General features: G+C 38.1%; 1 protein-coding gene across 2 annotated transcripts in view; it reads left to right on the top strand.

Annotated features, from left to right (window-relative positions):
* Positions 1 to 17,014, top strand: part of NECTIN3 (nectin cell adhesion molecule 3) — a 120,863-nt gene extending 103,849 nt beyond the window's left edge. For both annotated transcript variants that reach the window (XM_050778897.1, XM_050778899.1), the window contains exons 8-9: positions 15,827 to 15,889; positions 16,676 to 17,014. In XM_050778897.1, coding sequence (XP_050634854.1) covers positions 15,827 to 15,889; positions 16,676 to 16,855 — 243 coding nt within the window. In that variant the 3' untranslated portion in view covers positions 16,856 to 17,014. The remainder of the gene's footprint in view (positions 1 to 15,826; positions 15,890 to 16,675) is intronic.
* The last annotated feature ends 7,576 nt before the right edge of the window (positions 17,015 to 24,590 follow it).

Below are 24,590 nucleotides of genomic sequence, written 5' to 3'. Positions count from 1 at the left end.
GCTGAGCCTAATTTTGTCTATTTTAATCATGTTGCCATTATTGAGCCAACTTCCATGTTCCCTTGCCTTCTTTCTTTAATGCTAGAACCTCTCCTTCAGTCTAAGTCCCAAGGATCTAGAACCTCTTTTCACAGCATTCACTCCCTTCCCATGAACCATCTCAGACCTATGTCTGCCCTGTTCTTTGCAAGTGGTAATTCAGACCTCAAGATTTATAGTCCAGCTGGCACAGGCAGGTTTCTCTACATAATCTAGCACCCAAGATATCTGTGGGGACCTCTGACTAAAAGTGGGAGTCAGTTTCTGTGTGTTGATAGTTTTTCAATAAGTGTTTTCTGAGCACCTGCTTTGATAGCAGCATGTGTGGTTTGGGAGAAATCTGTCATTCTCTTAGAGGGTTAACAGTAGAGGATTTATGGGATGGAATACATGGACAGAAGACATTGGGATAGAAGAAGTATAAGCAAATAAATCTCAAGTCTTGGGGAGTAAGATCCGGGCAGACTTTACACATTTAACTCATATTATATGTGGTGGCAGTCTGCATTGATCACAACTGATTGTAGATACTAGAGAACAAAGAATCAACTTAAAAAATAACAAAGACAGAATTTCAAATGTAAAAGAAAAAAGTTGATTAATAATACTACAGCAACCCCGTTGACATTCACAGAGAATACTTCATAGAATTTTGAGAAACCTACATTACTAAATACCCCTATCTTTTATAAAACTCATATATAAGAGTTGAGAATAAAAAACACCTTGAGAGGTGGATATAGCTAAATGATTAGCCTCATATTGAAAACCTTCCAGGTCTTGATTCTAATTTATGTCTCAACAAAATTACAAATTACTACCTATCATAAACCTTTTAAGCTTACTCATGAATGAGTCAGCTTTAACATTAACCAGCAATGTTGAATCTGTGAATACTAAGGGTCTGCTAAATTATTAAGACATTCATGTGACTAGCATACCCATGTGTGTAATTATCTTGGAGAACAGTAACAATTATGTATCTCATTAAACAACTGCCTAATTAATGTTGTTGTAAATTTTGCCTGATTAGGATACAATCTTTATAGTTGCTGATCCTGAAACATGGTCGACCTCTCTCATAACTATTTTAAAAAGTAAAAGGGAAATCAACCTTTGGTTCACAGTTTTAATAATATTATATTAATTCTTTTAGAGAGGTACTTCATAGATACGAGTGTAATATCCTATATGCCCTGAAGAATCCGTATTTTGTGAATCATATATGGTGACCAGTTGTTTATGTGCTGCTCCTTTAGTGTGGAGAAATCATCTCTCTAGAAACTCAGTCATCCAAATAAGCAATTGGATACTTTTTAACGGAGAAACTTCTACATCAGGGACAGTCTGTTATAAAGTATTTATTAAGAATTTAATATGTACTTTTATCATAGCAGATTCCAGACTATGTCAATGACTTCTCAGTTTACTAAATCTCCCTACCCATGTTTCTCTAAAACGAAGTAATTATAATAAAATGACAAGTTAGAGGGTTTTTTTGGGTTTTTTGTTTGTTTGTTTTTGTTTTTTTTGAGACGGAGTCTTGCTCTGTTGCCCAGGCTGGAGTGCAGTGGCCGGATCTCAGCTCACTGCAAGCTCCGCCTCCCGGGTTTATGCCATTCTCCTGCCTCAGCCTCCCGAGTAGCTGGGACTACAGGCGCCCGCCACCTCGCCTGACTAGTTTTTTGTATTTTTTTAGTAGAGACGGGGTTTCACCATGTTAGCCAGGATGGTCTCGATCTCCTGACCTCGTGATCCGCCCGTCTTGGCCTCCCAAAGTGCTGGGATTACAGGCTTGAGCCACCGCGCCCGGCCAAGTTAAGAGTTTTTTTTAAAAAAAACTTTGAATTGGAGTTTACATAATACCATGCCATATTTTAAGTGTACATTTTGATAAGCTTTGGCAAATGTATACATGGGTGTAACCATTGTCCAAGCAAGGACTTTTCCATCACCTGAAAAATTTCTCATGTATACCCTCCACCATCATCATTATCATCACTACCACCACCGTCATCCCACACACCTCCTATCTCTGGCAACCACCGATGGGATTTCTATCTCAATATATTAGTTATGCCATTTTTAAAGAACCTCACATGAATGGAATCCCAGTGTGTTCTTTTGCATCTAGTTTCTTTAGCTCAGTATAATGTTTTTAAGATTCACCCATCTTATTGCATGAATAAACTTTCTTTTTTGCTGAGAAGTGTTCCATTTTAAGAGTATACCATAATTTTTTATATTCATTCACCTGTTGAGGACCATTTTGGTTTAAAGTTTTGGGATGTTGTGAAGAAAAAAAAAAACTTTTTTCCTTTTTTTGTAATATATTTGTGTGGTTTTAGTATCCAGGTGATGTTAATTTCATAAAAGGAGTTCCAGAGTATTCTCTTTTTCTCCATTTGCTGAAATAATTTTTAAGAGCAGTGTTATTCCTTCTTTAAAATGTTTGGTAAAATTTACTAGTGAAATCATCTGGGCCTGGAGTTTCTTTGTTTAAGGATTTTAATTGTGCCTTTCAGTATATTTGTTTCATCTAGGTTGTCGAAATTAATTAGCATCAAATTTTTCATAATACACTTTTTTATCCTTTTAATTTATATGGGATCAGCAGTAATGTCACCTTTTTCGTTTTGATATTGATTTGTGTTTTCTCTGTTTTTCTTGCTGGGGTTTTCCCATTTTATTAATATTTTCAAAGACACAGCTTTTGGTTTTATTCTTTCCAACATTTGTGTGTTTGTTTTGCTTGTTTATTGATTTTTCACTTTTTTTCTATTTCCTTTGGATTTAATTTGTTCTTTTTTCAGTTTCTTAAGTTTATATCATTAATTTGAGACCTTTCTTCTTTTCTAATACAAGCATTTAAAATATAAAGTTTCCTTTGAGCACTTCTTTGTTTGAAATTATGCAAACTTGAGTTTTTTAAGATACTATTATTCAGGAAAATATTTTCTAGTTTCTCTTTTATTTCTTGGCTCAATGAAGTATATTTATTTTACAAACATTTTGTAATTTTCAAATGTTTAAATTATTGATTTTTCATTAATTCTTTTATGGTTAGAAAATATATCTGTTTGACTTCAATCTTTTAAGTATATTGAGACTTCTTTTAAAACCCAGTGTATGGTTGTCTTAGTGAATGTTCTATGTGTACTGAAACTAATGTATATTATCCTGTTGTTGGATGTGGTAGTCTATGTCACTTAAGTTGGTTGATAGTGTTGTTCAGGTCTTATAAATATGTACTGATTTTCCTTTTTCATTTCTATAGTAACTAAGATGGGAATGTTATTTTCTACTACATTTGTGAATATATCCATTTCTCCTTTCAGTTCTGTCGGTTATTCATATATTTTTGTAGTTCTCTTATTGGATATGTACACATTTAGGATTGTTATGTCTTCTTGATGAACTGATCCTTTTATCATTTATGAAGGATCCTTTTTTATTTCTGGTCATTTTCTTTGTTCTCAAGTTACTTTACTTTGATATTACTATAGCTACTCTGGTTGTCAAACTTTTTTTTTTATGATTTGTGTATAGTGTGTGTTTTTCTATCCCTTTGCTTTTAACCAGTCTATGTCTTACATATTTACAATAATTTTCATATTGGTCACATGTAGTTGGGTAAATAGCCTTGTTACCAATCTGAAAATCCTTACCTTAAATTACTATGTTTATGTTTATTGCCATTATTACTTATTTATTGCTGTGGTTGGACTTAAGTCCATCATCTTGTTATTTGTCTTCTGCTTGTCCCATTGGATCTTTGTCCTTTTTTTCACTTTTCCTTCTTTTTTTTTTGAGACGGAGTCTCACTCTGTCTCCCAGGCTGGACTGCAGTGGCACGATCTGGGCTCACTGCAAGCTCCGCCCCCCAGGTTCACGCCATTCTCCTGCCTCAGCCTCCCGTGTAGCTGGGACTACAGGCACCCGCCAGCACACCCAGCTAATTTCTTGTATTTTTAGTAGAGATGGGGTTTCACCGTGTTAGCCAGGGTGGTCTCGATCTCCTGACTTTGTGATCCACCTGCCTCGGCCTCCCAAAGTGCTGGGATTACAGGCATGAGCCACTGCGCCTGGCCTTTTTCTGCGTTCTTTTAAATTAGCTGAGGGATTTAGTATTTTTAGTATTTTTTAATTTAAAGCCTTATTTAGTCTATTGAATTATTAGCTGTACCACTTTGTTTTTACTGTTATCATGATTTATCTAGAGTTTAGCATACACATTGTTAACTTATCTCTACCTTAATATTACATAATACTACTTCATATATATTAGATGAATTTTAATATACATTTCAATTTCTTTCCTTCTTTACTTATCATCTTATGCATTTTATTTCTCCCTGTGTTATAAACCTGACAATACATTATTACTATTTTTGTTTTAAACCATAATGTGTCTTTTTTTTTAAAACTACAAACTGATAAAGTTATGTTCGAAGTCCATTTTCTTCAACCTGAATAACTTTTCCATAACATTTCTTATGGTACAGATCTACTGATAAAACAATTTTTTCTTTATTTCACAATTTTTTTTTTTTTTTGGAAACGAAGTTTCATTCTTGTTTCCCAGGCTGGAGTGCAATGGTGTGGTCTCAGTTCACTGCAACCTCTGCCTCCCAGGTTCAAGTGATTCTCTGACCTTAGCCTCTCAAGTAGCTGGGATTACAGGCGCCTGCCACCACACCTGGCTAATTTTTTTGTATTTTTATTGGAGACGGAGTTTTACCATGTTGGCCAGGCTAGTCTCAAACTCCTGATCTGAGGTGATCTGCCCACCTCAGCCTCCCAAAGTGCTAGGATTACAGACATGAGCCACAATGCCCAGCCTATTTTTGAATATTTTGTGGGATATAGAATTCTAGTTTTTTAATTTTTTTTCATTTAGCACTTTAAAATCATAGTTTTATTGTCTTCTGTACTCTTTCTTTTTCCTAGTGAGAAGCCAGTGATAATGCTTTATTTCTCTAATTGGACTATGTCTTGTTTTTCCCTCTAGCTACATCTTTGATTTTCTCTTTATTGTTAGTTTTTAGCAATTAGATTTTGAAAGGTGTTAGAGTGGCTTTCTTTATGTTTACCATTTTTGGGGTTCATTGAGCTTCATAGAACTGTAGGTTTATATATTTCATAAAATTTGAAAAATTTTGGCAGTTCTTTGAATATTGTAGTTTTCCCTTCCTTCTGTGATTCCACAAATGGTAGATTTTTTTATATTATCTCACAGATTACTAAGGCTGTATTCAATATTTTCAGCCTTTTTTGCCCTCTGTTCTTTTCTGTTGATAGTTTCTGCCTGAAGTACAGTGATTTTTTTCTTCTGCAGTGTCTACTCTGCAACTAAGGCGATCCAGTGACTTTTTCCATTTCAAACATTGTATTTTTTTCCAGCTCTAAAGTTCTTTTTGGTTATTTTTTATAGTTATCAACTCTCATGTTTTGTTCATGTTTTCCTTTATAGCCTTAAACATATTTATAATAGCCATTTTAAAGTTTTTGTCTGCTAATTCCATCATATGTCATGTTATGCTTTGAAAACTCATGTTGAAATTTGCCATTGTAATACTGTTGATCTAATCACCTTCTACCTTCATTAATAGATTAATACCATTATCTTTGAAGTGGGTTAGTTATCTCGAGACTGCAGCCCCACTTTTCTCTCTGCATTGTGTGCTTGCTTGGCCTTCTGCTTTCCACCGTAGATTGATGTAACATGAAGGCCTTTGCCAGATGCTAGCACCTTGATATTGAACTTCCCAGCCTTCATGAGCCAAATAAACTTCTATTGTTTATAAATTACCCAGTCTCTGGCATTCTGTTATAGCAACACAAAACAGACTAAGACATGTTATTTCTGGTTTAGTTTCTATATACTTATTTTTTCTCACTTTTTTGTTTTATCATGGTCAGTACATTTCAATTGGATGCTGGACACTATGAATGTTGTGTTTTCATTTGTTTGAATTTTGCTCTTATTTCTTAATAAGAATTCAGTTATTTCTGGAAATCAGTTAATTTACTTCAAGATAAACCTGATCTTCTGGAAGTTTGTTTTTAAGTTTTGTTAGGATGGTTCTAGAATAACCTATCTTCTAGAGCTGCTTTAGCATTCTAAGGGGTGAACCTGGGTCTCTGCTGGATGTCTCACAAGTTCAGTGAGGATGTTCTACTTCAGCTGGTTGGATCATAAGTGTCACTCAACTCTAATTAAGTTCTGTAATTGTTAAGATAACAGATCCCTAGCAAATTTTTTTTCTCCAACAGTTATTCTTTGCTCTGTGGATGCCCAGCCTAGTATCCTGCCAGGGAACTCTCATGCAGATTTCTGGAACTTTTTCTGTGTGTGTCTTTCTCTTCTTCAGGACCCTGTTCCACAGATTTCAGTCACTTCAACTTTCCTGAATGCCAAACTCCGTCTCCGCAGTTCAGCAAGATCCTGTACTTTTCTTGATTTTTTCTCTTCTTATGCCACCAAAAAAAAAAAAAAAAAAAAAAAAAAGGTTATCAAAAGATAACACATGTGCGTGTGTGTGTGGATATTTTGTGTGTATGTATTTTTCCATTATCTGGGATCCCAGTCCTATACAACTCAGTTGTCCAGTATCTGGGAAAACTGTTGTTTTGTGTATTTTGTCCAATTTTCTATTAGTTTATGACAGGAAGATTAGTCTGGTATTAGTTCTCCATCATGACTGGAAGCAGAAGTAAAAATGTATCACTTGTCAGTATGAGGAAGAAGCATTAGGACAAGATATATCAATCAAATGAAACTTTCACAATGCCTTGTGGAGTTATAAGCGGAAGAGAGGGAAAATGCCATCAGATAGATACAGAGCACATTGTAGAAAATAAACCTAAGGAAGAAGTAGGAAGGTCATGGAAGAAAGACTCAGCAGAGAAAATCACTGGGTTTTCCATGATCCAGTAATTCCAGAAATCTCTTTGTTTAGGGTTGAATGAAAAATAATTTCAACAAGAATCCTAGGTATTAATCTAAAGTTCTGGTGGGTGGGTAAAAAAAAGAGACACAATTCCCTGGTCGACAGTAGAATTGGGAGAATAACAGAAGCACAAATAGAAGTGAACTAAACAGGAAAGGGTAATTATAAAATATTGTATTATTACTTGGATTCAGAGTTTCTTGACAGGCATAGGAGAGCAGTATATAGTAATTTGTTCCTTTTTTCTAAGGCACGACACAAGAATTCAGGCAGAATCAAAGTAATTAAGTAACATATTCATTATGCATTCTTCATATACTCGGTACTCCATAAAAAACAGTGAGTGCACATTAAAATATTTAATTATGTCTAGTATGCAGTGAGTGGCAGTGGGAAATTACCCAAGGATGTGACAGGGAAGCTGGGAAACTGCTTGAATTGGGAAGGCAGCAGTGGAAAATAGACCAGTTACACGTGAGGTGTGACAGAGGGTGCTTAGTGTATCTTTATCACAGCCTTAGGAACTGAAGGAAGATGGATGGTCCTTCAACAGGAAGGTGGTGAGTTTGAAGTATCTTGTCAAGGTGAGGTTTTCAGAGGTAAGTTAGGGGCCTTTAAAAATTTAGGAAGTTGAAGTTTTAAAAGATATTATTGTTTCATTTCATTTTTAAGATAGGAGAAGCTCGAACATGCTTGTATGCCAGGAGGAAAGAATCAGTGACAAGAAAAGTAAGAGAGTTCCAAGACAAGGAAATGATATGGAAGTTCTTGAAGGTGTGGGAATGATTTGCTGAAGTGGGGAGAAGAGCCAAAAAAGAGTGAATTGGAGGCATAAGATGAGTCATTTTTGTGAACATCGAGGTCCTTTAAGATGATGGCCCGAACAGAATGGAGAAGAGAGTAACCTAGATGCCAAAGTCCTTGGTGGGAAAGCTGTTGTGACTATAAGGTGGTAGCTAGAAGGAGTTCTGCTCTCTCTAGGTTTCAGAAAATCCTGGAAGAGGTAGATATCAGTTGATGATAGCAGTTAGAGGTAACGGGTTAGGGAAAAGTTTGAGAAGGTAGGAGTTTTAAAAGTAGTATTGTTTAAGGTTTACAAATTGCAGTGAGTTAGGGTAACAGAGAAGTATGGTTCTAAGGAAGGAAGAACAGAGCTTTGGGGGATGAAATTATGAAAGAAAATAGAAGATTAAAGAGACTTAAATTCGGCATCAGGGACAATGGTTCCAAATGGAACTGTAATTTGAAGGTTTTTTACTGCCAGAGCCAGGAGAGTGTTTAGGGTTATTTTATGTCCTGTGACAATAGCAACTTGAAATCTTAGTTCTGTCACCGCTGAGAATAAACCTTAACAACTCTGAAAGCTCTACTGGTAGGATTTTAAGTATTATCTATATGGAAACAGGATGAAATATAATACATATGAAAGAGGAGAGGCTCTGGTTTATTTGTTGGATCAGAGAAGGTAAAATGTTTACTAAGATAACAAATAAGATTCCAGATTCCAGATAGCCAACTAGATACAGCAAGGAGGAACATCTGCTGCTGAGAGACAAGGACATTGGGAAGACTAGCACACTCTAGAAAATCTTCAGAGGGAAGGAATTGAGAGTGGATGGAGGGAGGACGCTGGGACTGGGCTGAAGCAGGAGGAAGTTGGGAACTCTGGCCAGGGTGGCTGAGCACCAGAACTTTTTCCTAACCCCGAGTGACTCCTGGTGAAGGGGTGAGCTGAACAGTTGAGGAGTGAGCCTTGGACCTCTGGGATCCTAGCAGGAGGAGACCCACAACCTCCACAGACACTTGAGCTGCTTAAAGAGGTGGCGGGGCAGCACTCCAGCCTGTGTGGAAACCAGAGGGTTTGGTGTGAGAATAGCTACAGTGGAGTATGGCCAAGGGTGCCCATCTCCCAAGGCTTGCCATGCTCCTCTAGGAGACTTTAGCCTTTGGGTGACTGTCGGATCTGGACAGAGCAGGGCAGTCTTGCCCTTGGGATGGGGCTAGTCTGATCTGAATGCTCCCCTCTCTTCTGGCCTCTCCCAGTCTGGCTGTGCATGCCTGCCGCACAACTTTGAATACCCAACCAGGGTGCTTCCTGGAGGACTGCATCATAGCTCCTTCACCAGCAGACTGTGCCCAGCTGTTGGAGAACTCCAGCAGACTGCCCTCCACTGACATGCACCGGCCCACCCACAGCCTCCCTGCACCACTTTGCCGGGACACACCCATGCCCCCGTGACTCCCCTACTTCCTTGCCAGTGCATGCACATGGGCAGACCTCGCCTCCCCCACTGGCACACGTGGGACAACAAAAAAAGAAAACTGCAGGCAATATCCTTGATGAACATAGATGCAAAAATCCTCAACAAAATACCAGCAAACAAAATCCAGCAGGAAATCAAAAAACTAATCCACCACAACCTATTAGGCTTTATTCCTGGGATGCAAGGTTGGTTCAATATAATGGAACTCAGTAAATGTGATTCATCACATAAAACAGAACTAAAAACAAAACCATATGATCACCCCAATGGATGCAAGAAAGACTTTTGATGAAAATCAACATCCCTTCATGTTAAAAACCCTCAACAAACTAAGCATTGAAGGAACATCCTTCAAAATATTATAATAAAAGCCATCTATAACAATTATAACTCACAGCCAACATCATACTGAACAGGCAAAGGCTGGAAGCATTCCCCTTGAGAACTGGTACAAAACAAGGATACTCAGTCTCACCACTCCTATTCAACATAGTACTGGAAGGCCTGGCCAGAATAATCAGGCAAGATAAAGAAATAAAAGGCATCCAAATAGAGAGGAAGTCAAACCATCTGTTTGCAGATGATATGCTTCTTTGCCTAAAAACTAGATAGCCTCTGCCCAAAGGTTCCTAGATCTGAAAAACAACTTCAGCAAAATTTCAGGTGGCAAAATCAGTGCACAAAAATCAGTAGCATTCCTTTATATCGAGAACCTACAACCTGAGTGCCAGATGAAGAACACAATCCCATTCACAATAGCCACAAAAAGAATAAAATACCTAGGAATATAGCTAACCAGGGAGGTGAAAGATCTGTATAACAAAAACTACAAAACACTGTTCAAAGAAATCAAATGACACAAACAAATGGAAAAACATTTCTTGCTTATGGATAGCAAGAATCAGTGTTGTGAAAATGGCCCTACTGCCCAAAGCAATTTACAGATTCAATGCTATTCCTAGCAAACTACCAATGACATTTCTCACAGAATTAGGAAAAAAAAATACTTTAAAAATTCACATGTAGCTCGTCACAGTGGATCACATTTGTAGTCCCAGCACTTTGGGAAGCCAAGGTGGGTGGATCACTTGAAGTCAGGAGTTCAGGACCAGCCTGGCTAACATGGTGAAACCCCATCTTTACTAAAAATACAAAAATTAGCCAGGCCATGGTGGCACACCCTTGTAATCCCAGCTACTCAGGAGGCTGAGACACGAGAATCACTTGAACCTGGGAGGCGGAGGTTGCAGTCAGCTGAGATCATGCCTCTGTACTCCATCCTGGGTGAAAGAGCAAGACTATCTCAAAAAGTAAAATGAAAAAATAAAACAAAATTTACATGGAACTTTAAAATTTCTCACAGAATTAGGAAAAACTGTTTTAAAATTCATATGGAACCAAAAAAGAGTTTGAATAGCCAAGACAATCATAAGCAAAAAGAACAAAGCTAGAGGCATCATGTAATCCAACTTCAAACTGTATTATAAGGCTACAGTAACCAAAACCGCATAGTACTGGTACAAAAACAGGTAACAGACTAATATGACAGAATGGAGAGCCCAAAAATAAAGCTGTACAACTAACATCATCTGATCTTTGACAAAGTCAACAAAAAACAAGCAATGAGGAAAGGACTCTGTATTCAATAAATGGTGCTAGGGTAAATGGCTAGCCATATACAGAAAATCAAAACTGGACCCCTTCCTTACACATTATACAAAAAATCAACTCCTACCTATTGGATACTATGCCTATTACCTGGGTGATGAAATAATCTGTACATTAGATCCCCATGATACACAATTAACCTATGTAACAAACCTGCACATGTACCCCTGAACTTAAAATAAAGTCAAAAACAAGCCTGAAAAACTAGTGTTAACACTTTTGAAACCAGGGATGAAAGCCTCTGTGACTTTAGCAAATCAGGAGAGTGAATATGGATTATAACTCAGTAGAAATTGCTGTAAGATAATACATGAAAGAGAAGTTGAAATACGTATTACAGATTTAGAGTAGCCCCAGACTTTCTAGGAAAAGATACAAGAATAATAGAATAACATATGCTGTGTATCCATCAGTTAAAGTATTAGAGTTTTATTCAGTACATATATATTAGTCACCAAATATATATACAGTATTATTTAAGACACTTTTCAAACATAGATATTTTGTTAATTTTTTTTTTTTTTAATACCAAATCCTGTTGAGGACATGGAGCAGCTGAGACTCTCATTCATTACTGGTGGGAATACAAAATGGTATAGATGCTTTGGGAGACAGTTTGGCAGTTTCTTAAAAACTAAGCATATACCTCATGCCTATAATCCCAACACTGTGGGAGGATCATTTGAGACCAGGAGTTTGAGATGAGCCTGGGCAATATAGCAATACCCTGTCTCTACGAAAAATAAATTTAAAAAATTAGCCAGGCGTGGTGATGTGTGCCTGGCTAATTTTTATCAGAGATTAGATAGCCACACAGTGCAGAAACAGATACATAACGCTTTCCATAGCCCACTTCCTAATTCAGGGCCTTTTCTAGGGTGGGTTGGGTCTTTGTCTGCATACACAATTTTATTAAATATTAGATTACAAAAGTTATGATGATTTAATGATGAAGATTCAGAATATGGGGTAGAGAAAAGGAACTTACCCATTCACTTATTGTCCAGTCAGTGCAAGTGAAGATTGTTTGTAGTGTCCAGGCACCAATTTTTCCTGTTCAAGCCTGAGAACTTTCTCTTCTTGTCCTGATTGTCAAATGCACCACTTCTGGCTATTTAAAAAAAATCTTCTACCATGAGCAAAAGACAGCAATGTTATTATTACTCATAAAGCTATGGCTCTTTAAAATCTGTTTGTATTGAAGCAGAATAGACAGATCATTTATCTATGTAGTTCCCAAATACTATTAATACTTGTTATATTGTTACTTATGACACTGCATTACTGACTTCCAGAGACTTGAAAGTTGTTACCACATTTGATAGGTAATGACCAAATACAGGTCTTAACCCAGGGTGTCCAGCAAAGTGTGAATGATCATTTATTTTCCGGTCATGTTAAATTTACCATTTGGAATTTTAAATATAAGCATAGAACAGCACATCTTCCAACCAAATCTTCCCTTGAACTGTTGAGGCCATAAACACTGTGTTCCTAGAATATGCTCCCTTTCAGTGTTGACTGTACCCCTGCTTTCCCCCACACTGCCACGAGGAATAGGCAAGGACCATATTGTTATCAGAGACTATGTTCAAGATTTCTTTTCCTTTTTTTTTTAACTTTTCAACATGAATGTACTACTGTTAAGGAATAGAAACAACCACCAGAAATCTTTGGCTGCCCTCCATTTGGTAGCTACTGTTTATTTCTTGGAAGCCAAGGTTGCTTAGAACATCACTTAAATTGCCTTTTCCTTCTACAAGTGTCAGACTTAGAAATTAAGTCACACTATTAGACATGAGGGACTGCTGAAGAAAATGGTATGAGCAGACTGTGGCCTGTCTGTCAGAGGTTCCTTCATGCTGGTAAAAGAGGTAGTGGGTTATGATGGCTTCTGCTGACTTGTCCTAAGAATCAACACAAATGTCTTTAGGTTTTATTATTGTAATAAAGGGAAACTTGAAGTGGGAGGAAATGAGATTGTAATTTGATTTTTTAAAGATATCCAAATACCACTTTTTAAAATATAGATTAACTCTTTCATGGCTTAGAAAATTCACACCCACCCCCTTTACAGAGAAGCTTCTGATTACACCACCTCTTGTCAAGTTAGATGCAGCAGTGAGTGATGTGAAATCATTTCTTAATTATCTGTATTAATGGATGGAGAATAATAAACGGCAAAGAAACAAATGAAAATGCTGATTTTAATATAAGGTATTTTTTCCCAAGTCTAATTTCCTTTGACCAGGACTGCTACATAATTCCTGAGGCACAGTGAAAAATGAAAACGTTGGTCCCCATGTTCAAAAATTAAGGCTGTCAAGATGGCATTATTAGGTGCCTAGATAGGGGATGAATGAGAGGCTCATCTTCACTGGGACATGGCCTCCAGGCACCTGCCGTATGCACCATGACTGTGGGCATGTGCTCCTGAACCAATGCCCAGGCACCTGCCTGGGCCGAGGACAGCAGCAGTCACTGGAGAGGGGACACTGAGAGGGAGGCCACGTAGGACCTAGGGCAGCAAGATGGGGAAGCAGTGGCCAAGAACCACACAGCAGGAGGCAGGGATGCCTGTGAGCCTAGCCTACAAGTCCCTGAAGCATGCTTTTTTGTCTTGTTAGACCACTTACAACAGAAATTAATGGTGAAATTATTAAGAAATCTTAGATGGCAACTGCAAAGTATTAAAAGTATTAAACCCCAGGGGCCCTGTATGATTGGCCATCCATCCATGACTGGCCCTGCCCTGGACTTCTACTAGTGTTTACTGGTTAATATCACCCCATCATGTGGGAAGCACTGTAGAATTATGCTGACTTTTACAGGAGGAGTGAACATGTCACATATTTGTAACATAGATAACCTTGACATAAATATCAAGAATTGATGATAGTTTAGATTCCAATACATTCATTAGTGAACTATTCTTATTATTGCACAAACCCACACTAAGGTAGAGGGATGGAGGAGGATGACTATGTTAGTCTGTTCAGGCTTCTGTAACAAAACACTGTAAACTAGGTAGCTAACAAACAACAGAAATTTATTTCTTATATTTCTGGAGGCTGGGAAGTCCAAGATCAAGGTATCAGCAGATTTAGTGTCTGATGAGGGCCTTATTCCTGATAGATGGCTGTCTTCTCACTATAACTTCATAAGAAGGAAGGGGAGAACTCTGATCTCTTCAATCCCTTATAAGGGCACTAATCCCATTTATGACAGCTCCACCCTTATACCCTATTCACCTCCCAAGGGCCCCTTACCTTTTAGTACTTTCACATTGCGATTAGGTGTCAACATATGAATTTTGGGAGTGTACAAACATTCAGACCATTAGCAATGGCTAAGAAAGGCTCACTACTTACTGGAGTTGAAAGTTAACATTAGGGACTATAAAACAAGACAGTCATGATGTGTGCTGTAATAGAGATAAAAACAAGAACAATAGGAAAACTAGGAGTAAAGAGATTAACTTTGATGGAATGTGGACAAGCCTTGTGAAAAAAGAAAATCACTTTAGTCAGCCCATGTTGGCTAGGTAGAATTTCTACTCCCAGAAATTTGTCCTTCCAAACCAAAAGGGACAGTATGAGCAAAGATAGTGAAATGCAGAGCTTGTTGATAGATATGCCTGCATATGGCATATCTGATTCAGGCATTATTTTATTATATTGACTGAAAATCTATTTTCCTGACACTAAAATGAAAGCAGGGATGTAAAAATACAGAATTTGGAATTAGAAAAAGCCACATTTGAATCACTCTTTACCACTTACCAGTTGTGTGACTGGAGACAACTTGCTTAACTAAGCCTCAGTTTTAGTCATCCGTAAAATAAAGATACTAGTCTTGTTGAAGTATTAGGTGAGATAATACTTGTGAAACACTTCAGCCAGCACTCTCTATCTGGAAAAGGGGAAAGCAAGTAGACTTATAATTGTGATAATAAATGCTATGAAGGCTCAGAAAAGGGTGGCTATCTCTGCTCGAGGCTGTTGTGCAAGGCTTCATGAAAGAGGTGATATTTGAACTGAAGTCTGAAGGGTGAGTCATGTGTTTGTAAGCTGAGGAAAACTGAAAAAAATTCTACCTAGGGTGAGGTTTGAAAATGAACTCCCTTTATAATCTATGTGGGGTGAGGGTGGGGATAAGAATGGGAGAGTAGCAAGCAAGAAAAGGATGATCATATATCCTTTAAATCTATGTATAAAGACAAAAAAATAATGTCTCATTAACCACCCCAAACCACTTTTACCTGATTCAAAATATCAGACTCTTCCACTGAGAAAAGACAGGAGACCTTCTGTGGTGACCTCTCCCTCATATAAGATGTAAACCAGTTTGCATGAGAACTTCTGCAGCAGATGTTGTCTATGTTTTCTCTTTCTTTTTTTTTAAGACCAAGTCTCAGTTGCTCTGTAGCCCAGGCTGGAGTGCAGTGGCACGATCTTGGCTCACTGTAACGTCTGCTTCCCCAGTTCAAACAATTCTTCTGCCTCAGCCTCCCAAATAGCTGGGATTACAGGTGTGCACCACCATGCCCAACTAATTTTTGTATTTTTAGTGGAGACGGGGTTTCACATGTTGATCAGGCTGGTTTCAAACTTCTGGCCTCAAGTTATCCACCTGTCTCGGCCTCTCAAAGTGCTAGGATTACAGGTAAGAGCCACTGTGCCCAATCCTATATTTTCTTCTTTCTAGAAATCAAGAGCCAGGAGAGAGTGAGTGAAACTGTTAAAAAATATGGTTGCTTTTCTTACTCTCATGTGGAACATTTTGCTTAGTTGGTAGACATTTATAACAAGACATGATTGGCTCTTTTAAAAATAGGAATCTTAGTGGTTGATATGTTTGCCATGTGTTTTACAGTGCATGTCTTTTTGTGTTTTCTTCCAGCCTGAACACTTGCCTTTGCAGACTCAGTTCAAAGAAAGAGAAGTTGGCAATCTTCAGCACTCTGTAAGTAACCATGTTGTGGTTATCAGCCCAGGTGGAGCTGGTAGCTAACATGCTTATTAAAATATCATTTAATTCTATACAAGTTCATTTTATTCATCTTTCCCCTATTGGAGTGTCTCTGCTAAGATCTGGTAGTCCTTGAATTTTACTCTTAGAAGTAATCAAGTTTTATGAAACCAATAACGGGCAGAAGAATCTGTACCAGAGACACCACAGAACATCATGGGGGGTTCATTTTATAAGTGCTAGCTGTGGCAAGGTCAAGCCAGAAGGAAAGGTCAAGACAAGACGATATTTTTGGCAGAGTTTATTTTCAGTTTTATCAGGCATATGTTCAAATGCCAGTTCATTTTTCTGTGTCCTTTCCCCAGTTCCCCAGAGCTGAGTCGAGGTTTCTTTTGTTTGGTTGGTTTAATTCTCTGTATACCTCGTATGTTCATTTCAAGCTTGAGCCTTGCTTTAGAGACTCCTGAGGTTTATAACCCTGTTCTTCTCCAGTTTACCTTAACTGATAGCAACTCCAAATTTCAAAATGTGAAACTGATCCCAGTCTCCATTAGTCACAATTTTGTATCTAGGAGCTACTACTATTCTTATTCAGGGTAATGTAAGCAACAAATGACTGGAAAATATAAGTTGTTGAACTTATCTTGCCATTCAGTAGTTTTTGGGGTAGTGAATCAGGGACACTAAACTGTAATGAATTCTATTCGTGCCTGTTTTTACCAGTGCTAGAAAAAATGCAAACAGCTGCTCTGCTAATGTAAGCAATGTTTGAATTTTTAGAATGGACTAAATAGCAGGAGTTTTGACTATGAAGATGAGAATCCAGTTGGGGAAGATGGCATTCAGCAGATGTACCCCCTTTACAATCAGATGTGCTACCAAGACCGGAGCCCTGGCAAACATCATCAAAATAACGACCCTAAGAGAGTCTACATCGACCCACGAGAGCATTATGTGTGATTTTTCTCTTTTTCCAATGGCCGTTATAACAAATGTTTATTCTTAGATTGGGGAGAGAAACTAAGGCCAATAGTTGTTTTACTGTCTCTCATATAGAACAGTCCCACTCTAAGGGTATTGGAAGTCCTAATGAATGACGTAAAGCCAATAGCAAATTTCTTTTCTTCATTAAGGGTTCCTTAACCACCAGCTGTGTTTGTGAACTTGACTATAGCTTTGTGTGTTTCTGTGACGATGGTGTTTAACTGCTAACATTTGGCCTACAATGGCATTTTCATTTAACAGTACGGCATCTGCCTGTGATAACTGCAGTGATTCTCCAGAAAGAAAGGCCCCAGCTGGTACTATTAACCTCGTTGGGTCTCAGGCATGCTAGCCTGTTCATCTGTAATTCACATGGGCATGAAAATGAGTTCAAAATCTATTTCACTAATTCTTTAGCTGGGATTTGGATTTCCCTGACATACTTAATACAATTACAATACCTGTGTACAAACAGAGGCCTGAGGAAAGAGGCAAAATTTGTTCTTCATCAAAACAGCAACAAAAGGCAGTTGAAACCTTCAAGCCTGTTGGTTGCTTTTAAACCCTTGTGTTATTATGATATATATTCCTTGTTGAACACTGAGGTCCTGAGGGATACATATCTCTTTCTGTTTTCTGCCTACTTTTGACTAGCTGTATGTAACAAAGGCTCTTCTTTTGCTCTGTCACTGTTCCTACAATACTGTTCTTTATTAGCTAGATTAGCCTATTTTGCACCTATTAAATTCTAAAAACCTTCTTTAAATGTTGTACAGCCTTTAACCTTGTTCCTCTTTTCTCTAGTATTGTACATGACAGGCTCAGCTTTCACTTCTGAAATTTCTTTTTTTTTTTTTTTTTTTTTTTTTTTTGAGACGGAGTCTCGCTCTGTCTCCCAGGCTGGAGTGCAGTGGCGCGATCTCGGCTCACTGCAAGCTCCGCCTCCCGGGTTCACGCCATTCTCCTGCCTCAGCCTCCCGAGTAGCTGGGACTACAGGCGCCCACAACCGCGCCCGGCTAATTTTTTGTATTTTTAGTAGAGACGGGGTTTCACCGTGGTCTCGATCTCCTGACCTTGTGATCCGCCCGCCTCGGCCTCCCAAAGTGCTGGGATTACAGGCGTGAGCCACCGCGCCCGGCTGAAATTTCTTTCAAACGAATCCCAGCCACATAGTCTTTACCTTCCCTTTTGCATTCTTCAGACTACTTATCATCCATGTTTTATCTACCTCAGAAAAGCCTGCTGGAAAGTCACCATGTAATAACTTCTGCTTTTAAAAGCCAGGTGAAAATTTAGAAAACTTAAAAGAAGAGGCACTTCAATGTGGCATGTATGTTAAACTGACATGTTTTTTATCCCTTCTCCCCTACTTTACCTGGTCACCAAGAGTCAAGAGATGCTAAAAAGTAAATAATATAATGACTTGTCTACTGGGGTATCCTGCAACTCTTTAGTGTCTGTAAATGTCTGTCTTGAGTTTTCTCATCTCCCTTTGCCAACTTTCCATCCCTGAGATTGACAGTAATAATTGCAATGAGGTCATTACAGACAGAGGTGGAAGGAATGCAGTTTCACATGAATGTCCATCACTTCTCTCACATCTTAAGGAAAGCATCTTACTTTGTGTTCTGGAAGATTAGAGGTGTGTCAAAGGTATAGAAAACACTACAAAGAGTGTTTAAGAAAGAGTGACATAAGCAATAAAATACATAAAGTAGTGTATATTTCCAACCTAAACTTCAATGGTAGAGGAGAATGTTAGCACAGATTTCTAATGAGATGCCAAAGATACATTATGATTTATGTTGTGCTGGCTCTAGTTCTTTTTTGTGTGTTTGTTTCTTTTTTCTAGTTGTCATGCTTTATCAAATTATCTCGGTAGTTCTACAGCAGAAATATATTCTCCCCCATTTACCCGAGTGACCAGCAACTCTGGGAGAAAGGATGCTTAAATTTCAACTCAATGCTTTAGCTAGGTAATGAGCAATTTTAAAGTCTGTAGCTGTAAGGATCAAAGGGTAAATTCCAAGGACACCCATTGCTACTGTGCTACTCAGAGTAGGAGTGTACTGCCCTTTGTAGCAAAGAAAATATTCAACTTTATTATTTGGAAGGCCGACGCTAAGTTAGTATAACTGAAAGTGTAGGAATCCTGGCATTTGTTTTCCAATAGGAGGATGGCTGTGATCAGAGCTCTGCTTGACAGGGAAGTGTTTCATAAACACTGGATGCTATGGACACAATAAGGTAGTACATCATCTCCTTTAGAAAGCTTCAAAAATGTCAATGCCTTGGGGATGGTTTCCAGGGTAGGGTCCTGCTGGGAAGTAAATTGTTGACTTAGTTTCACAAAAGCATTCTATAGACCCAGGGGAGTAGCTGCCTTCATTTGCACCAGAGAAAGGGATTTGGAAACACTGGTTCTCAGGAGCCCTGTGACCTGTCTTCAGCACCCTCCATACTTTGAGGAACCCACTGTCTACCTTTTAAAATTCTCAGTGTAGTTATGGAAAAGAAATTTCAGGATGTAGTCTCACCTCTCCTGCAGCCAGTGAGTTCAGTTATCTTCCTTGCCTTTGTGTTAGCTATGATACTTCTTTAACATACTGGTAGATGGTATAACTCTTGGCCCTTTACACAGGTCATATAAGCTCTATAATAGCTTATCCTGGTGCCTTCCATCTGTTCTCTCTAAAAACTGGGCTAAATAGAAAGCAGTTTTAAAAGGGTTTGATCAACCAGCCCTCTCTACCAAAAACTGCCATCCAAAAGTAGCCTGTTGATCTCTAAATTTGGAGCCTAGACTACTTGACGATGCCATTTAAATTTGGAAGTTAGATTATTAAAGGTCAGTGATTGGGGTTTAGGGATATAATCCGCAGCTGATATTAGATACTCTTCCCATAAATTGTTTAGTAAAACACTCTGAAACAGAAATAAATCCCCAGAGCACTTATCTACTTATGGTTGCAACTTTGCATTTCTGGTGGGGGTGTGCATGCTTACCTTAAATGCACAGCCTTTATTGCCTATTTTGTAGGCAGCCCAAGCTCCAGGAGTGTGCATTGTTGCTACAGTACAGATCACCATGTTCTTTACACACCACATGCAATGGTATAAGAAGTCCATGCTCTTTGGGGCATCTAATAGAAAATTCTTACCTGGGCTAGGCTTCTGTGTAACATGTGCATAATAGATACTTAAGAAATGTGCTGAAAACTACAATGAACTGGTTTCCCCATTACTTTCCTATGAGCTTGTTTACTAAAAGGGACAAGATAGTTTCTTCGTCCTGCTATTGCAAATGATTTCCTAAGACCTCTTTCACAGTAGTCTAAAATTCACAGTAGAGCCTTCCTTTAAGCCTCATTCCCTGGAGTTTGGAAGATAGACCATTTACCAAGAATCAGAAGAAAAGGTACTCCCAGCTTCACCCCTTTCTAGCCATTGAAACAGGCAAGTCACGACCTGTCTGGGGTATCATTTGCAACCTCTCAGAATTGTGAGAGTTAAAGAAGATGATAATGGATGGGGAATTGGAGAATTGTAATTTTCCTTCAAAAACTGACAAATGCCTATTACTCTATTATCTTTGCATATTGAACCTAAACGTCCAGGGTCCTTGCCAGTATTGAGAGTACTGTAGTTTCTTTAGGGATTACCAAGTGGCAAAATGAAAAATTCAGTTTGATTGAATTCACGTATAGCCAAGTCCAAGTTAGAGAGATTCCTTTCACTATAACAAATAATTGTCATGTGAAAAGCTTTTTATCTGAATCTTAGCTGCTTAGGCTTTAGCTAGAATTGAAAATGCATGTTACTATTACCAGTATTTACTCTTATTTTAAAAATTACTACTAATAGCAAGTAACATTATTGAGTATGTAATATGGATTGGGTTCTAGGGCAAGTACCTTACATGAATCATCTCAAGGAATAGAACCAGACTCCTGTTTTGCCCTCTTCCCAGGAGCTCCTGTGGGGATAGACAGGCTCATACTCCCCTACTGTACAATCATAGGGTATGCTGAGCATCAGTTGGCTGTTACTTCTTTCACATCTGCTTTTGGGGAGTGGGGAGTACATTTACATTATTTTTAAAGCAGAGATATAAGAGAGTATATGGAATAAAACCATAAGAAATGTTTATTGACAAAAGCAAGTACATATGCTCATTTTTTTTTTTTTTTTACTTTACTATGGGTAATCCAAATGCTCAGACTCTCATATTCATTAGATTACCCATAGCTACAAAGACAACCAACCAAATAATTATAACCACTCCATCTCAGTTGGCTCAGTTTTAGTGGGCACAGACTTCTCTCTAACATCTCTCCCTCAATTTAGTTGTTCAATATGCTCATTGCTCTGTGTGTTTCACCTTTATTGAACTCCCAGGAGTGGCGACACTCCTATGCTGGACAACTGGAAAGAAGCCAAAAAGGCAGAAGAATAGAAAAACATCAAATAGAAATGTCACAGTCCCCACCCATGGCTCAGCTCTGTGGTTCTCTTCTTCCTGTGTTTGGCTGACAAGGACCTTCCTTCTTTCTGAAGTCATTTGCAGACCTTATAGCAGGACGAGGGACTTTCATCCCTGTTAAACTAGAAGCTGCTATTTGCAAGCTTATTTCAACTGTAGACTATGACTGGATTAATATTGTTATATCTATAAAAGTATTGAGTTTCCTCCGCTAGAGAAAATTATAACCTGGCCTTTGCCAGTTTGGGCACTCACAATTATTAGGTTGCTTTGGTAGCCTTCAGTAGATAGAAATGTGTGAGGGCTATAGGTCTCCCAACCTCACCAGGTGATACTTTACACTGAAATCAGGTCTTAGACCAAGTGCTGTCATGTGTTTTTATGAGCAAGCAGGCACTAGAACAGTCATGCAACCTGTCCTGTAAGCTTGAAAAAGTCCCAATTCTGTCCTTCTGTGCAACCCAACATTATCCTACCTGGAAGAGTTATTAGAAGTGAATCCAGCAATATTCTAGCAGATTCAGTCAGCCGAGTCAATTCTTAGTTTCACTTCTAAAAGAGTAAGTTAGAAATCCCAAACTGCTGGGCTTGTCAGATTCTTATATACTGCTCGTGGAAGGGCTAGGGTGCCCTACAATATTTGGGCCAATCCACATATCTTTAATGTCATTAATTTGATCATTGGAAATATTTACTTATTAACAGTCTGTGTTAAGCTACAGATAAAGCTTTTGTGGTAGTGTCTGAAGTGACTAGAGTTTTTTTCAAATGCTAACAGCCCTGAAGTTGTATTCCCAATTAGGATATGTCAGATGTTAAGCAAGCACCCCCAGAGTAAGTATTATGACTGATTAACATATGCCAAAATAATTTTTAAAAATTATATCAAGTATAACAGAACTTGTTAAAGATTTCACAGGTTATTATACCTTCACACTAGGGTGGAGTGGAGCTCTTTTAATACTCTACACTGCTGCATAGAGTTGAACTGGCATTTATCCTTAGTGACAGATAGCCTGTTCTTTCTTAAGGGTGTGTGTGCGCGCACATGTGTGTGCATGTGTAAGACAGCAAGAAATGTCTACTTAAAATTTGCAGCCCACAAAAACATTTTGCAGTTCACATGTACAAGAGAATCCCACCCCTGCAACCTTCTCTCAATACTTGAAACATTAGGTTACTTCTATGTTTTTTTCTTCTATGTTTGTTATTCTTCTCTACTCAAGGTTTAATTTGACTGTAGAAGTTTGAAGCAGAGTAGACTAAAAATAAAAGAGAACGTAAACAATTCAGAAGAACATCGAAAATTTTGTCATACGTTTTCAATTGGGGCAATGACATATAAGTTCCCTCTGGGCCTCAGGGAGAGAGAAAACTACCATTGACAAATAAAAACATTCTCCATTCCGTTAGTTATGAATAAATCAATTCCATTAATCCTTCCCCCAGAATATTCTAGTCAGTGTTTGGGGGCTGAAGTTATGATATATATCAAATGACATGCCTCCCTGCATCAAAAAGTACTAGTTACATTCTGTTGTCTTAAAAGCTGTGAGGTTTAGGATTAACTTCCATAATTTCAGAGGAATAGATATTTTGAATATTGTTGCCACATATATTTATGGAAAACAACATTTTCGAGTTGAAAATGGGCAGGGTACTGTCCCCTAAATGGTCCCATTCTGTAGCTGTGTTTACAGCTGCCACTAGCACATGATTTCTAGAAGAGGCATATCAGCTGGACCCAAGGAGATACACTCATGGACTTAAGATGATTAGATTATAAATGCCATCCCACACAATCTTTAATAAACAAAACCCAGGTGAGCTATATCATTCTTTTGCTGCAGTGAAAGATGGGAAACCAAACAGTTGTCCTCTTGTGGTTTTTCCCAGCAATACAATTTATAAAGTTCCTATAATCAGGTGCCCTATGACCCAGCAGGATCCTTGGTACCATGACCTAAATTGGTTGTATTTATTATCCTAGTATGGAATTTGACTGTGAAAGTTGATTAGAGACCTTGAGGGAAAGCCTCTCTGGAGATCCAGAACATCAGATTTGCTATGCTGGCTTAGAACTGTGGCCTATCCTACTACAGATGTGTCTGTCAGCCATGAAGAGATGTTTTATATGTCTCTTCCAGAAGTTAATTTCCCCTAATAACTCACAGCACATCTATGAATACCAGAGTTGTACATGATTTTCCAAGTGAATGGGCGCCATTGTTTTGGTTTTAAATACCCTTTCCAGTAATGACTGGTATTTTTAAAAAACCTACCCTAGCATGTTGATCAGGCTAAATTAAGTTCCTCTCTCAAGCTTTATTGATGGCTCAGTGCTCATTATATTTTAACTAGAGGTAACAGCAGTTTGTCCTAAATGCATTAGTTTGCACTTGTCCAGGTTGTAGCTCTTTTATGCCTCTGCTTTTTCCCACAAGATCTTATGAGAACATATTGCATATATTCCCTTCAGCTGAGCATTTCAATACCCAGACAAGTGTTTGTCATTTTAGGCCTCATTGCATACTTGAAATTCCAAGTCCTTTTTAAAAGAAATGTTAAGTAGCTGGTGTTGCTACTAGGTCCCTGGATTATCCCACTTGTCCATCCATAAAAGTTCCTGTTTATTCTCTACCTCTGTTTCTATTTCTAAGTCAATGCTTTAAGACATAACATCTGCTCCAGCCTATTCACTATCCATGTGGTTTTAAACCCTTAACTTCTTTACTTCTTAGCTTCATCCTTGTAAGTGCTCTCTACCTCACAGGGGTTAATGAGGGGGGAAAAATAAGATGTTTAAGGGTTGTTTTAAGAGAGAGATCCTTCTTTTAAAGTGATTTTATCAAAGCCCCTTGGGTTAGAAATGAGAAACTCTATAGCTATTTTTTTTTCCCTATTCTCATTTTGCTGTTTTTATTTCTGAAAAGTGATCTGTCTGAAAAGAGCCTTATATCTGGTTTTAACTTCTCATTAACCCTTTTCACAGTGAAATCTCTACCTTATCCATGCTCTGAACTTTTTATTTATGGAGCCCAAACTAATTTTCCCACAACAAATCCGATATACTTTTACTTCTATCATTAAACAAATTAATGTCCTCCACAAAGAAATATCTTACTCTTCTTACAAGAAGTCAGAAGCTAATAAGGTCTCACTCTGGCCCTGGCAAGATCTCACAGTGTGCCTTGGTTCTCCCTGTGTAAACTGAGGTAATCCGGCTA

The sequence above is a fragment of the Macaca thibetana genome, chromosome 2, assembly GCF_024542745.1.
Source record: "Macaca thibetana thibetana isolate TM-01 chromosome 2, ASM2454274v1, whole genome shotgun sequence".
Classification (NCBI taxonomy): domain Eukaryota; kingdom Metazoa; phylum Chordata; class Mammalia; order Primates; family Cercopithecidae; genus Macaca; species Macaca thibetana.
The sequence above is the reverse complement of the archived record's forward strand: the minus strand, read 5'-3'. Positions and strand labels throughout refer to the sequence as shown.